The sequence below is a fragment of the Pristis pectinata genome, chromosome 7 (genome assembly GCF_009764475.1).
Source record: "Pristis pectinata isolate sPriPec2 chromosome 7, sPriPec2.1.pri, whole genome shotgun sequence".
Taxonomy (NCBI): Eukaryota; Metazoa; Chordata; class Chondrichthyes; order Rhinopristiformes; family Pristidae; genus Pristis; species Pristis pectinata.
This window is the reverse complement of record NC_067411.1, coordinates 59,921,623-59,935,795: the sequence shown is the minus strand read 5'-3', so window position 1 is coordinate 59,935,795 and position 14,173 is coordinate 59,921,623. Positions and strand designations below refer to the sequence as shown.

Genomic DNA, 14,173 nt, shown 5'->3' with positions numbered 1-14,173 from the left:
TGTTGTGGGAACCCATATTTCAATTTGAGCTGATTGCTCATTACTTAGGAAAACAATAGATTTCCAGGAAGAATATATGGATTTAATTATTTTAACAACTCTAGCAACAGTCACTCTGGACACTCAACGTTAGTGAATAAGTTCCTTTACTTCCTTAGATTCCACTGTGCATGAAGTCTAAAAAAATCTATCAAACGTAGTAAAACAGAAAAAAAAATTTCGGGCTATAATTTCATTTCAGTAAAATAGTTCAAGAAACATGGAAACTTCAGTGCCAGGGCATTACAAAATGGTTTTCAAATCGGTACATTAAAATATCAATAGTATTTGATTCAAATATGATAAATAATTTGAAGAAATAAGCTTGTTTTGGGAAACATTGGCAAGGAAAATCGAATCAAGCAAATAACTGCTCAGCTATAAAATTAAGAACTTAAATAGATTGAAGAAAGAATATGGATAGAGAAATATAATCATCCAAACCTATTCACAGCCACTGATGGGAAGAGTGCATCAGTAATTACGTCTGATTAAGGTTGATTCTTCTTTCTGTGAGTACCAACATTCCTCATCTGTGATCAGTTTGATTGAATTTGTTTAATTTGTACATTAACACCCATAATGAAAAGCTCTTAACTTTATGATAAGGTTACTTTAAAATTTAGTGCATTTTCAAGTCTATGACTTGGAAAAGCAGATCCACATTCAAAAGAATACATACTTCTCAATCGGCAAAGGATGAGGTCCAGAGACAGAAAGTTTGTACAGAAACATCAAAAATTTGCGGAATGCCTCAAAAAAGGGCCAGCGGGAGAGAAGGCAGATGCATTTATTGGTGTGCACAGACTTGGATGCGATTAGTTTCTTCCCCACAGCAGTGATGAGACCCAGTTGCACAAGCTGTTTCTCGTTAAGTTGTTCTATTGGATACGATTCATAAAACTGGATAGCAGCACCATAAACCTGTTTTGTTAAATCACAGTGCAAAAATATAAAAATTAGTAGAGAAAACAAGAGGTGAAAAAGACCACTCCAATTAGGAATTCAGTAACGTCATGGATTTTGCACAAAATGGACTAAACAATCTGTGTGAGAGTCTACTGAGTCAGTTACTTTTCAAACTGATTGGCAGTTGGTAAAAACATTCAATTTCATAGCGTTAACATTGGCCTAAAGCATGCTTGAAGCAACTGACCTTCCTGAGATGATAAAGTGGGCTTTCCCTCTTGCTTAGAGGTTACAGTTCATTGTACCACTTTCCCTTAAAAAGACTTTCTCGACTGTTATAACAGACATGATACTCTATGACAAAAAATTATTGTACCAATAGTGGCCCTAAATTATGAACTTTGTCACTGCTTTGTCTCAACTCCAAATCCAGATTTTCCAATGTTATAAACTTCAGAATACATACTCAGTTCTTTGGTACCTAATATAAGGTAGGGAGTTAACATCTGCAGGCATGGCTGGCCTCAAAATAAAACAAATTAATATAACACAAAACAGTAAAACTCCAGAAATCCAGCAAGTTTAGGACTTTAGTGGTGCCAGATTAACAAATTTTCTGAAATATTGGATATTATTCATATTAACATACCAACACATTTTTTAGATGATTCATGGAATATATTTCCTAATGAACCATGCAAGTTTGAAGGGAGCACAAGAACTGAGGCCTCAGCGAGTTACGAGGGAGTGCAGGAAACATTCTGGAGAGGCAGATGCTGAATGGTCATATAGTGGATTTTCAAAGTTTTACTGCACCTGGAACTTGGGTTAAGACGCAAAATAATAATCTATATTTAACATCCCTGAACCTCAACCTCAGATATGATACACCCAATGAGAGTTACTCCCAGCAGTTTCATATGTTTTGCTGTCAACTTAGACTGATGTTTATATACTAAATTTCTCTCAGTCTATCAATAATCTAAATTTTGAAATGCTGTCACAGCTGTAATGTAGTAAAGGCAAAACATTATTAAAAAATGTTATGAGTAGGCCATCTAGTCTGTTCCGGCCATTCAATAAGATTAAGGGCTCAAACAATAATGAAATAAAATAACAAATGAAGACTTTTAACTGAGGAATAAATAATCACTACATCAAAGAGGGAAAACTTGTGAATGCAATGACAAGCCATCTCTTGCATTTAACTAAGGGAAAATGCACCCTGAGTCAACAGTTCATCCAGAAAATAGAACCTCATAGGACTATAAACCCTCCAGTTATTTGTTTACAAATCTGATTGAACTCGGTCCAGACACATTAAGCAAGATTTTTTAAAAATCTTTCTGAACTCACCTTCTCTGCTGATGAAGCAGTTAACACGAAGGTGGAGAAAACTGGTAATGGATATTTTGTCTGGGGAGGCCAACATTCAATAGTAGCTCCCATTGGAAGGCAAAAGAGAGGCACCGACTCTGACAGTGGGAACGACTCATAATCATCTTCAGGATATCTGCATATTAATCCTGAAAAAAAAGCATTGTTGGAGTAAACAAAGTAAAATGTAGCACATTTTTAAAATCTTTCCCCAAATTTATCCTGCTAAAAAGGCTGCTGTAAGACAAATCTTTTTTTACATATTTGCTTGTCTCTAAATCAAAAATACAAAAGATACAATAGCTGCTCCAAAATATTTATTAATAAAAAGCCAATATATTTTGGTAGCAGATTTTCCAACACTAAATGGTTTGATTAGAATAATATTCTGTGCCAAACCATTCTGAAAGAGATAAAACACCAGATTAATTCCAGACACCAAATGTCAATGGTTTAAAACACTGTAGGTTTTAGTTTGCAGAAAAACATGAGAAAAGGTGTTAAACAACCAAGATACTATTGGAATCTCATCTCAAAATGTCTGATTTTGTAATCCCCAGAATATGATTAAAAGTATTAACAGCAGAAAACTATACTGTTTATCATGATATGCGAGTCTAAAAAACAACAGAGGAACTATTACCTGTTATACATAGTCATAAATTGGTTATTGGCAGCACTTTGACCATTTTTAATCAGAAGTACCCATGAAGTCTTTCAAATCATTTTGCAGTAGCACATGAAAAAATCTGCACACATTATGGTTGAATTTCTGCTTTTTCACAGGGTTTTGCATTTCAATGTACACAATATCCTTGTAGCCAGTGCAAAGACCGTACTGAAAAATCCAGCACCCGGGCTAATTTCATTTCTGGCAAAGCTACTGGAGCAGGTAAATCATGCACAATAAAATTGTGCTTAGCTGATGGAAAAGAAGTGGGCACCAAAAGATTTCATAGAAGTTATTGACTGGGACATCTGTCCTGTGACTTCCACAATTAGCTTGAACTTCAGGCTCTCTCCTGAGTTAATAACGTGATAGCCCAAGTTTCTATTTAAAGCTACAATTAAGGGAAATGAAAAGCACGAATTATGCATTTCCTGAAAAATCGCAGAGGTTATGAATTAGACAACATACCAGCTTTATAAGCAATCGAATTGGAAACAGGAACAGACTTCTTGTAACAAAGGTAGACACTGGAACCCCACTGTCAATAGAAACACAAAGTTAGAAATAGCCTCACTTTACTGTTTAAAAAAAGGACTACATTAAGAATTACTTTTGACATGTCAAAAAAAATTATGTGTGTTGGAACATAATGGAAAATACTCACTTCTCTAGAATTTAGCTCCAGATACTGGAAACTGGTGAAGCAAATATAATAATCCCATGGTAGAGAACTGGCAATTGCATTATTTGATTTGGGAGCAGTATGCTTTGCTCAATCTAGTGACAAATACAAGTCATCAGCCAGCCCAAAAAAATACAATCAGGTTGAGCACGCCAGTCAATTTTAAGGTTTTAACTAAGGATTTAGCAAAATTCTTTAACATAAACAAAACCCCATTATGACTAATTCATTCTGACAGAAAGAAACAAGCAGGTATGACTCTGAAGGGCTGACTAATTATTTCAGTATCTACAATTTTCCCCCCTTTTTTCTTATCTTGTTCAATTCCTTGTCTTTCTACCATCTTGGATATTTGAACATTTTTCCTGACATAAAGTTAAAAGTAGTTTCCTTATTTTTTGCTTTCTAATCAAGCTACTTGCAAGTTAGTCAATCCAGTGGATTGGTTTTAGTTACTGCTCATGGTTTAATGTGCCCAGCCCTACAAAAGTGGCATGCTTACCTTTCATTTCAGACAAGTCCGATAAATGATGTCTTGAAACATATCCACATTACAAAAGTGGAGGTGTTTGCTATCTTAAAGCGCATAAAGGTGAATAATTCCCTGGAACTAACCAAGTGTATCCTAGAACATTGTGAGAAGCTACACAAGAAGTTGCTGGGGCCCTAGCAGAGATATCTGTATCATCAACCTCAGATGAGACACCAGAAGACCGGAGGATGGTTCATGTTGTGCCTTTATTTATTAAAAGGCTGCAAAGACAAGCCAGGGAACTACTGGCCAGTGAGCCTAACTTCAGTAGTGGGAAAGTTAAGGGAGGGGATTCTGAGAGACAGGATCTACCTGCATTTGGAAAGACAAGGACTGATTAGGGATAGTCAACATGACTTTGTGTGTGGGAAATTGTCTCTCACAAATTTGATTGAATTTTTTTTTTGAAGAGGCGACCAAAAGGATTGATGAGGGTAGGGTGGTAGGCATAGTCTACAAAGACTTTAGCAAGGCCTTTGACAAGAACCTGCTGGTCCAGGATATTAGATTGCATGGGATCCAGGGTGAACCAGCCAATCGGATACAAAATTGGCTTGGTGGTAGGAGTCAGAGTACAGTAGTGGAGGGTTATTTTTCAGATTGGGAGCCTATGACTAGTGGTGTGCTGCAGGGATCGGTGCCAGATCCACTATTGTTTGTCATCTATATTATCAATTTGGATGAGAATGTAGTTGGCATGGTTAGTAAGTTTGAAGATGCCACCAAAATTGGTGGTATCGTAGAGAGTGAAGGAAGTCATCTAAGATTACAACAGGATCTAAATCAATTAGTATAGAGGGCCAAGGAATGGCAAATGGAATTTAACTTGGACAAGTGCAAAGTGTTGTATTTTGGAAAGTTAAACTAGAGCAGGACTTGCACAGTAAATGACAGAGCCCTGGAATTTGTAGAACAGAGAGATCTAGAGATTCATGTACATAGCTACCTGAAGGTGGCAACATGGGTGGACAGGGTGGTGAAGGCAGCACTTTACCCACTTGCCTTCATCAGATGGGGAATGTTATGGCTCTACAAGACATTGGCAAGACCAAACTTGGGAACAGTGTGTGCAGTTCTGATCATCTGGCTATAACAACGATATCACTAAGGTGAAAAGGTTGCAGAAAAGATTCACAAGGATGTAACCAGGACTGGAAGGCTCAAGCTATAAGGAGCAACTGGGTAGGCTGTTCTTTTTCTCCCCCCAGAACACAGGAGGCTGAGGAGTGACCTTATAGAAATATACAAGGTCATGGGGGACAGATAAGGTGAATGGTCACGGTTCCCCCCCCCCCCCCAGGGTAAGGGAGTCTAAAACTAGAGGATATGGGTTTAAGGTGAGAGGGGGAAAGATTTAAAGGGAACTCGAGGGGCAACTTTTTCCACACAGAGGGTGATGGGTGTATGGATTCAACCGCCAGAGGAAGTGGTGGATATGCTTACAATTACAGCATTTAAACCCAAACAAGGATAAGAAAAGCTTTAGAAAGATATGGGCCAAACACAGGCAAATGGGACTCAATCAGGCAACTTGGTCAGCATGGACAAGTTGTGCCCAAGGGCCTGTTTCCGTGCTGTACAACTCTATGACTATGACTCTACAAGTCTATACCCAACTGTTAGATTCCACCACACCCCCCCACCCCCTTTTGAAATACTGCCACACCAAAATCCTTCTGAAAGTTTTCCTTTAATGTGCAAATTGCCAAAATGGACTAAACTGAAGACAGGTTGCGCCTGCATCCAATGAATACTACTCCCAGCAACTTCACATCAATTTAGAAAACAATTTAAATATATGTTTGCAACCTTACTTTGTCTTTAAGTTTCTCAATTATGCAATTGTTGAAGTACTTTCATTGTTCTTATACAGGAAATGCAAGATTAAAAAAAGTACAGGACTAGGCCATCAAGCCACTCCTGCCAGCAATGCCACTGAGTAAGATTAGGCCTGATGTAACTTGGTCTCAAAACTTTGCTGCCAATTCCTCAACTTCAATTCCCTTAATTGACAAATGATTTGCATAACAACAAACACACAAAGGGCATTGAAGTCACACAATAATTTGCTTTTGTTGGTCAAGCAGTAGTGATTTGGCAGAATACCAGAGTAATTACCCTGCTCTTCAAGTGATGCTTTGGAATCTTCTACATCTGTCCGGGGGGGGGGGGGGGGGGGGGGGGGGGTTGCAGGAGCGGACAAAGCATCAACTTAATAGCTAATAGCCAGGAATTTGCTTTAGTTGTAACACCAAGGACCACTTAAAAGAAAATCATACAGCAACCTCTGGGGTTCCCAAACATGCACTTAAACATGTCAATCAGAAGTTGAAGTCAAAGATATTTTGTACCTTAGCAAGTTTCAGTCCACCATGAAATAAGAGACCCTTGCTCTTTGTGATTTTTAAAAACTACCTGGATGAGGAAGAGGTGGGGTGGGTTAGTAAATTTGCGGATGACACGAAGGTTGGGGGTATTGTGGATAGTTTGGAGGGCTGTCAGAGGTTACAGAGGGACACAGATAGGATGCAAAGTTGGGCTGAGAAGTGGCAGATGCAGTTCAAGCCAGATAAGTGTGAAGTGCTTCATTTTGGTAGGTCAAATATGATGGCAGAATATAGTCTTAACGGTAGGACTCTTGGTAGTCTGGAGGATCAGAGGGATCTTGGGGTCCGAGTCCATAGGACGCTCAAAGCAGCTGCGCAGGTCGACTATGTGGTTAAGAAGGCATATGGTGTATTGTCCTTCATCAATCAGGAAATTGAATTTAGGAGCCGTGAGGTATTGTTGCAGCTATATAGGTCCCTGGTCAGACCCCACTTGGAGTACTGTGCTCAGTTCTGGTCACCTCACTACAGGAAGGATGTGGAAGCCATAGAAAGGGTGCAGAGGAGATTTACAAGGATGCTGTCTGGAATGTGGAGCATGCCTTATGAAAGCAGGTTGAGGGAACTCAGCCTTTTCTCCTTGGAGCGACGGAGGATGAGGGGGGACCTGATAGAGGTATTGATCGGGTAGATAGAGGCTTTTCCCCAGGGCTGAAATGGTGGCCACAAGAGGATATAGGTTTAAGGTGCTGGGGAGTAGGTATAGAGGAGATGTCAGGGGTAAGTTTTTTTACTCCTCTGCAGAGAGTGGTGAGTGGGTGGAATGGGCTACTGGCAACAGTGGTGGAGGCGGATACGATAGGGTCTTTTAAGAGACTGTTTGGATAGGTACACGGAGCTGAGTAAAATAGAGGGCTATGGGTAAACCTAGTAATTTCTAGGGTAGGGACATGTTGGGCACAGCTTTGTGGGTTGAAGGGCCTGAATTGCGCTGTAGGTTTTCTATGTTTCTAATTAAAACGATATCAAGAAGGGGGCAATTTAATGAAGAGTAAAGATCAACTCCAACAGAGACAGCTGTGACAATTAGTAAAATCTCTCTGACAACCTGAAGAATCAGAGCAGTTATGCTTCATATTTTCATCTGATCCCAAAAAGGTTGCAAGCACAGATTGAGATAAAAGAGGATAAAAAGCAAGGTTTTTAAAACAATTTAAAGTTATCTTCCTTGAACAATATTGTTGTAACAATTTGCTAGAAATAGATCTCTAACTGAACGAGGTCCAAAACTATTTTGTACATGAAAACACCAGTTTTAAACCTACAGAATATATGGTAAGTGACTTTCACTAGTCGTATTGTATGCTAATGACATACTGTATTTGATACTAACTTCACAATCAATACATAGATAATTTAATTTGCCATACACAGGAAGTTCAATTTACCACAACACTGCTGAACAAAATTTTGAGAGAGAGAATTCAAGAATATTTCCAGACACCTCAAATGGTAAATGGAGGTTTGGAACAGAACGGGAGGGTTCCATATTTGATGTCTGGTTGGGAAGATCTAGATTTGGCACATCTCAGCTGAAAAATGGAGAGGACCAATTAATTGGCTTAAGTACCAAATGATAGAAATTGATGAAATAAGCAGTGAAGGTCAGAACTTGTACCTTTCTGGGAGGGAAAATAATAAAGTATGGATACACTAAAAACAAACAAGAGCTAGTTTAGACAGGTCAGCCCCCACGTTCACATGATCTGCTTATCATCAATGTCCTGGCTTACACGAAGCATTGTTACATGGGCAAAGAAACAGGTATAGCACTACAGGTTTCAAATTTTAAAACTGGGCATTTTTTTTCCCCCCGTGCATCACAATAATGAAAGTAATTGGCAATTGATTGGACAGTATTAACCTCTTTAAACATTCATTCCCTCCACCACGGGCACACTATGGCTGTAGCGTGTACCATTTACAAAATGCATGGCAGATACTCAACCCCACTGCACCTCCCGACACGTACCAAAGACAAGGGCAGCAGGCACAAGGAAACACACCCACTTTCACGTTTCCCTCCAAGTCACACACCATTGTGACTTGGAAATACATCATCAATACCTTTTCATCACTGGGTCTAAATTCTGGAACTCCCTGCCAAACACAACTGTTGAGAGTACCTTAACCAGAAGGACTGCAGCAGTTCAAGGTGATTCTTCACCACTACCTTCAAGGAAAATATGGGATGGGCATTAAATTTTCACCTTTCCAGCAAAGTGCAGATCCCAAAAATATTAACAAGCTTCAGGAACCCAAATGACACCTGTTGTTCCAATTAGTCAGCATCCTCGAGGGAATGAACCCATGGTATGTTAAATAATAAATAATGCAAGAAATAGGAATGAGGAACAGACCAATCAGCCGCTCACGTCTGCACCATCATGTCTGATGTACTTCAATATCACTTTCCCGCACTATCCCAATTCCCTTCATTCCCGTGCTACTTGTAGTCCTCAAACTGTAGTTTCATTAAAACCCAATGCACTTGTTACTAGATTTCTCTCCTGCTATCCCTCGTCCCTTTTGCAGTAAAGGGTAATATTCCATTTGCCTTTTGTAAATTCTCCTGTTTGTTAGGTATGAACACTTGTCTTTTCCTATTTTACGTAACTATGGAAGCAGTCTGTTTATACATTTCTCACTAGTCTATTTTCAAATTCTATTTTCTTTTAATTTCTCAGTCACCCGATGTCAAATTCAAAAATGTTTCCAATCCTCAGGCTTACTCCTGTTGAGCAATTTTATCACCATTTCCTGAGATACTGAATACTGCCTTTAATTTCTCCTGCAATTTGTTATTTTGTCTTCTCCTGTTGTATTTCTATATCTTGAAGGAACGCCTGTTATTTTGCAAATCATGTTTTTTCTTCAAATAATAACCATTGCTTGAACACTCTTATACCCTTTAATGTAGTTTTCCAACCTCTCACAGCCAATCTGTTGCTCGAACTTTGGTTTTCCTCGTTTTCAGATTGAAAACTCCAATTTCAGATCAGACCAAGTTATATCTTAACTTAATGTAAAATTATCACATTGTGATCATTTTTCCTAATGGCTCCTTTACAAAATTATAAACTAACTCTTCCACACTGCACAGTGCTAGATCTAAAATAACCCACTCTCTGATCATATTGATCTAAAATCCATCTCACATACATTTCAGGAATGCATCCTCTATGCTTCACCTATTTGATTTGCCTAGTCTAAACATAAATTCAAGTTCCTCATGATTAGTCTATTATTCCTGTCACATACACCTCTAATTTCCTTGTACCATGACATTCATCACTACAGTTCAGAGGCCTATAAACAACTACCATCAATGTTTGGTTCTCTGCTGTTTGTTTGTTCTGCCCAATCTGTTCTTCCTTTTATACTACAATCTGCCAAGCCAAAACAGCAACTACTTTGAGCGTTCTCTGCCAAATGCTAACTAAGCTATCAAATGGTAATGGTCAGAATTAAGGATTGCAAATATTTCCATTTATTACAACGCAATCTTACAAAAAGTACTGGCAACATTATTACCAAATATCACACACAAGTCCATGGCTAGACTATTCTTGTACACAGATTGTGGCCCTTAACCAGATTTATACACCAAATTTAGCAAATTTTGTTTATACTTTTAAATCACAGTCCGTAACTCTTGTCTTAAAAGTAGTAGGTGTGGCACATTTGGATTTCCAAAAAGCATTCAATAAAGGTGCCACATCAAAAAATTACAAATCAAGACCTCATGGCATAAGGTGTAAAATTAGCAAAGGTTAACAGAAGAGAGATTTGGGACGAAAGGGCTATTTTCAGTGACAAGTTGCAACGAGTGGTGTAGAACAAGGATCCGTGTCAAGGCCTAAACTATTTACCGTTGTTATAAATGATTTAAGTGAAGAAGTGTACAGTGGCTAACTTTGATGACAATACAACATTAGTTGGAAAGCAAGCCATGAAGAGCATGTAAAGGGATATAGCTAGGTTAATTAAGTGGGCAATAGTTTGGCAGGTGCAGTATATTCCATTTTTATTTTGCAGAACAACAGAACGTGTTTCAATGGAGAGACCATAGAATGCCACTCCTCAGAGGGATTAGTTGTACAAGAAACATGAAATGAGCATTCAGTGTACAAGTACTTAAGACGACAAATGGAATATCAGCCTTTACTGCATAGGTGGTAGAGGATAAAAGCAGATGTTGAGTTACAAGTGCATTGGGTTTTAGTTAAAACTCCATTTGAATACTACAAACAGCATAATGGAGAAATATACTTGTATTGGACACAGTTCAAGGAATGTTCATAAGGTTGATTCCTGAGACAAAGCGTTTGCTAATGACGAAATGTTGAGCCTTGCACGAGTTTTTATGGATGAGAAATTATGTTATAAAAATGTTATATGGGTAGATGCTAAAATGATTGGAAAGGCAGAGGGGGAGAAAGAGAATAGACAAACTGGGGGAGGGGGCATCGTTTTAACTAAAGGGTTGCCCATTTAAGATGGTGATAGAGGAAGAAATTCCCCTCTCAAAGGGTTACTAATTTTTGGAATTCCCACCATTGCAGGCTGAATAATTGAATATATTCAATGCCAAGATATTTTTTGCATATTTTTGGACTGTAGGGAAAGTAGGTAGAGAATGGAGTGCAGATCAAGATCAGATCAGCCATGATCTTACGAAATGGTGGTCCAAACTCAAAAGGGCCTGATAGACTGCTACTGCTTTTATTTCTTACACCCTTTGGTTTAAGTTAAAATTTCATTTAAAAAGCCATTGCTACACGAGACAAAGTAATGGTATCTCAGTTAACGTCCACTACTTCTAATGCAGTATGAAGTCTCAAAGTGCCAAGTGCACTTCTACCTCCAACAAAAGCTATGGTACAGTCATGATCTGGTTATAGTTCTACGTTCCAAACGGACCATACAACAGAATTGATCTGTAAAGCACATGACCATAAAATACTATGAAATTTTCATAACCATTTGAGATAACTTAATAGAAAAGCCAAAAAAAAAAATCACATTATCCTCACCATGCCACAGTTCAAGTTCTTATCAACTTTGCAGAAAGTGTGGGGTGGAGTTTCTCCTTTACTGGTAACAATAACACAAATATCAGTCACAGCTAAAGAATTCTGATGCCTGTTCAAAGGAGCCCTCCGATAGGTAATGAAGATTCTCTGAGAATTGGCCGAACTGTTGTTAACATTGGCACAACGGCCAAAAGGAGTTGCTTGTAAGATTTCACAGCCTGGAATTAGACGTTCCTTCCCCTCATATAAAACCCTGAGGAAAAAAAAACACCATTATTACAGCTGGTAATCTTGGTCAAAAAATATACAGTATTTGGTACCCTGTTAAAAGCCAACATTGTAATCATTTACTTCCAGTAAAACCAGCAGGCACATTTGAAGTGCTTCAAATTAACCTCATTCACACCTGAATGAAAGTCTGCAGATCATTGCTTGTTTTTCTAAAAGATCTCAACCAGTACACAATGTGCAAACAATACCCATTTATAGAAGTGTGCAAGATTAACTTAAGATCCAAACCCATATTGCAACAAAGGGTTAATGGGAAACCAGGAACCAATGTTCACTCAATCTTCCCATTCAAGCAGAAGATACTTTAAAACCATTTTTAGTGTAACTGACATTGTTAATTTCAAAAACCTTTAAGGATGCACCAACACTAGATTGGCAACATTCCAACGAGAGATACAACACCTCATATTCCACCTGGGTAGTCTATGATCTAACAACATGTCAAATTCTCCAATTTCAGGTAATCCGCACTCCCTCTGTACCTTGCTTTCTCCTCCTGATCCACCCCTGTCCTCTTGCACATCCCCTTCTTCCCAAATGCCCTCCCCACCCCTCGATTTCCCCCCTCTCGCAACAAGTCTAATCACCCACATACCCTACCCACTCAGTCCCCTATCCCCTGCCCTCCGCCCACTGTTCCCCTTTTGCCTATCCATCATCTACAGCCCCCTTTTCTCCCCCACCTGAAAAATGCTCAAAATATCAAGCCACATTAAAAACCAACAAAAGGTCAAAAGCATGAACAAAAGATATGAAAATATTATAGTATCAGGTAGATTGAAGTTAACCAGACTATTAACAGCTCAAGTATTTAATCTTCCGAAACACTTCTGACTCCTGCCTTTGATCATTATTGCAAGTCATGGCAACAGCACATATGGATGGATTTAAAGTATTATCATCACCAACACTCACACAAATAAATAATTAAACAACCATGCATGGCTGGAAAAGCAGGAAAGCAGCCCAGTTTATTCAGTAATATTAATCATACTGACCATGTTCAAAACCAATCTGCTCAATAACTTACATCTATGTGGCACCTTTTAAACAATGGTAGTAGTACCGCTCAAGGCACTTAATGCATCTTGAACAAAATTTAACAGAGCCACATCATGAAATATTATAGAGGGAATTCAGAGGTAGGGCATAGATAGTTGAAGTCATAGACACCTGTGACAGAGCAATTACAATCAGCGAGTTCAGAGCTGCAGAACAAAAAATAGGGAGGAGTGATGCCAAGGAAGCTAGGGATTAAGTTACTTTACGTTTTAAAAAGGTGATGGTGTGCCAGACACCAATATATCTCAGCAAATACAGGAATGGAAAGATGAAGAAATTTCATATAAACACAAATTCACAGAAAATTCTGGGCAGGCATCTGTTCAGGAGAACACTGGAGCACATTTCTAAGTAAAAAAATGAATATTTTAGCACATGCGTTGATCCAATAGAGGCTACAATTAATGTTACACAAAAGGGAGTGGACTTCTTTGTAATAGTCAGGTGGTCAGATCAAGAGCCAAAAGTGAGACTCAAGGTTGCAGACAATCCAGCTGAACCTCAATAAATGACCAAGATGATGGCTTGGGGAGCATTTGACTGGACAGCAACATAATACTAAAAATGGCCTTAATATTCCATGTTAGTAAGTGAGAGATTTTAATTCAGACTGTACTTCATCATTACTGAGCAACAACTACGAGACCACCCATGAACTATTTCAGGAAAAGCAAAGAGCAGACTTAGCTCTGAAACCTCCCTACAGATGGTAGTGCTGCTGACTCATATATCCAGTTCAGAGACATGAATGTTCCATTGATCCTTGGCTCAGCGATGACACATTCACCAAACATGATTCTGGGATCAAACCCAAACTAGAGCAGGTAACTCCAGATTGACAACACTTCAGTAGTTAGCAACTACTATATTACCAGTGAAGAAACTAATGACTACAATTGATGTAAGTACTACCGGATGGTAATGAAGTGCTTCGAGAAGTTGGTTATGGCACGAATCAACTCCTGCCTCAGAGATGACCTGGATCTGCTCCAATTTGCCTACCACCACAACAGGTCAACAGCAGATGCAATTTCTCTGGCTCTTCACTCTACTCTGGACCATCCAGACAACAGAAACTCATTCGTCAAGCTGCTGTTCATCAACTACAGCTCAGCATTCAACGCAATCATTCCATCCAAACTCATCAACAAGCTTCGAGACCTGGGCCTCTATACCTCTCTGCAACAG

The 14,173-nt window shown here is 38.8% G+C and overlaps 1 protein-coding gene across 6 annotated transcripts in view; it reads right to left on the bottom strand.

The window, feature by feature from the left end:
- dennd4c (DENN/MADD domain containing 4C) overlaps nucleotides 1–14,173 on the bottom strand; it is a 121,575-nt gene that overhangs the window by 60,111 nt on the left and 47,291 nt on the right. For all 6 annotated transcript variants that reach the window (XM_052019222.1, XM_052019226.1, XM_052019220.1 and 3 more), the window contains 4 exons: nucleotides 11,633–11,885; nucleotides 3,464–3,533; nucleotides 2,305–2,474; nucleotides 722–963 (listed from right to left, as the gene is read on the bottom strand). In XM_052019222.1, the coding sequence (XP_051875182.1) occupies nucleotides 722–963; nucleotides 2,305–2,474; nucleotides 3,464–3,533; nucleotides 11,633–11,885 (735 nt within the window). The remainder of the gene's footprint in view (nucleotides 1–721; nucleotides 964–2,304; nucleotides 2,475–3,463; nucleotides 3,534–11,632; nucleotides 11,886–14,173) is intronic.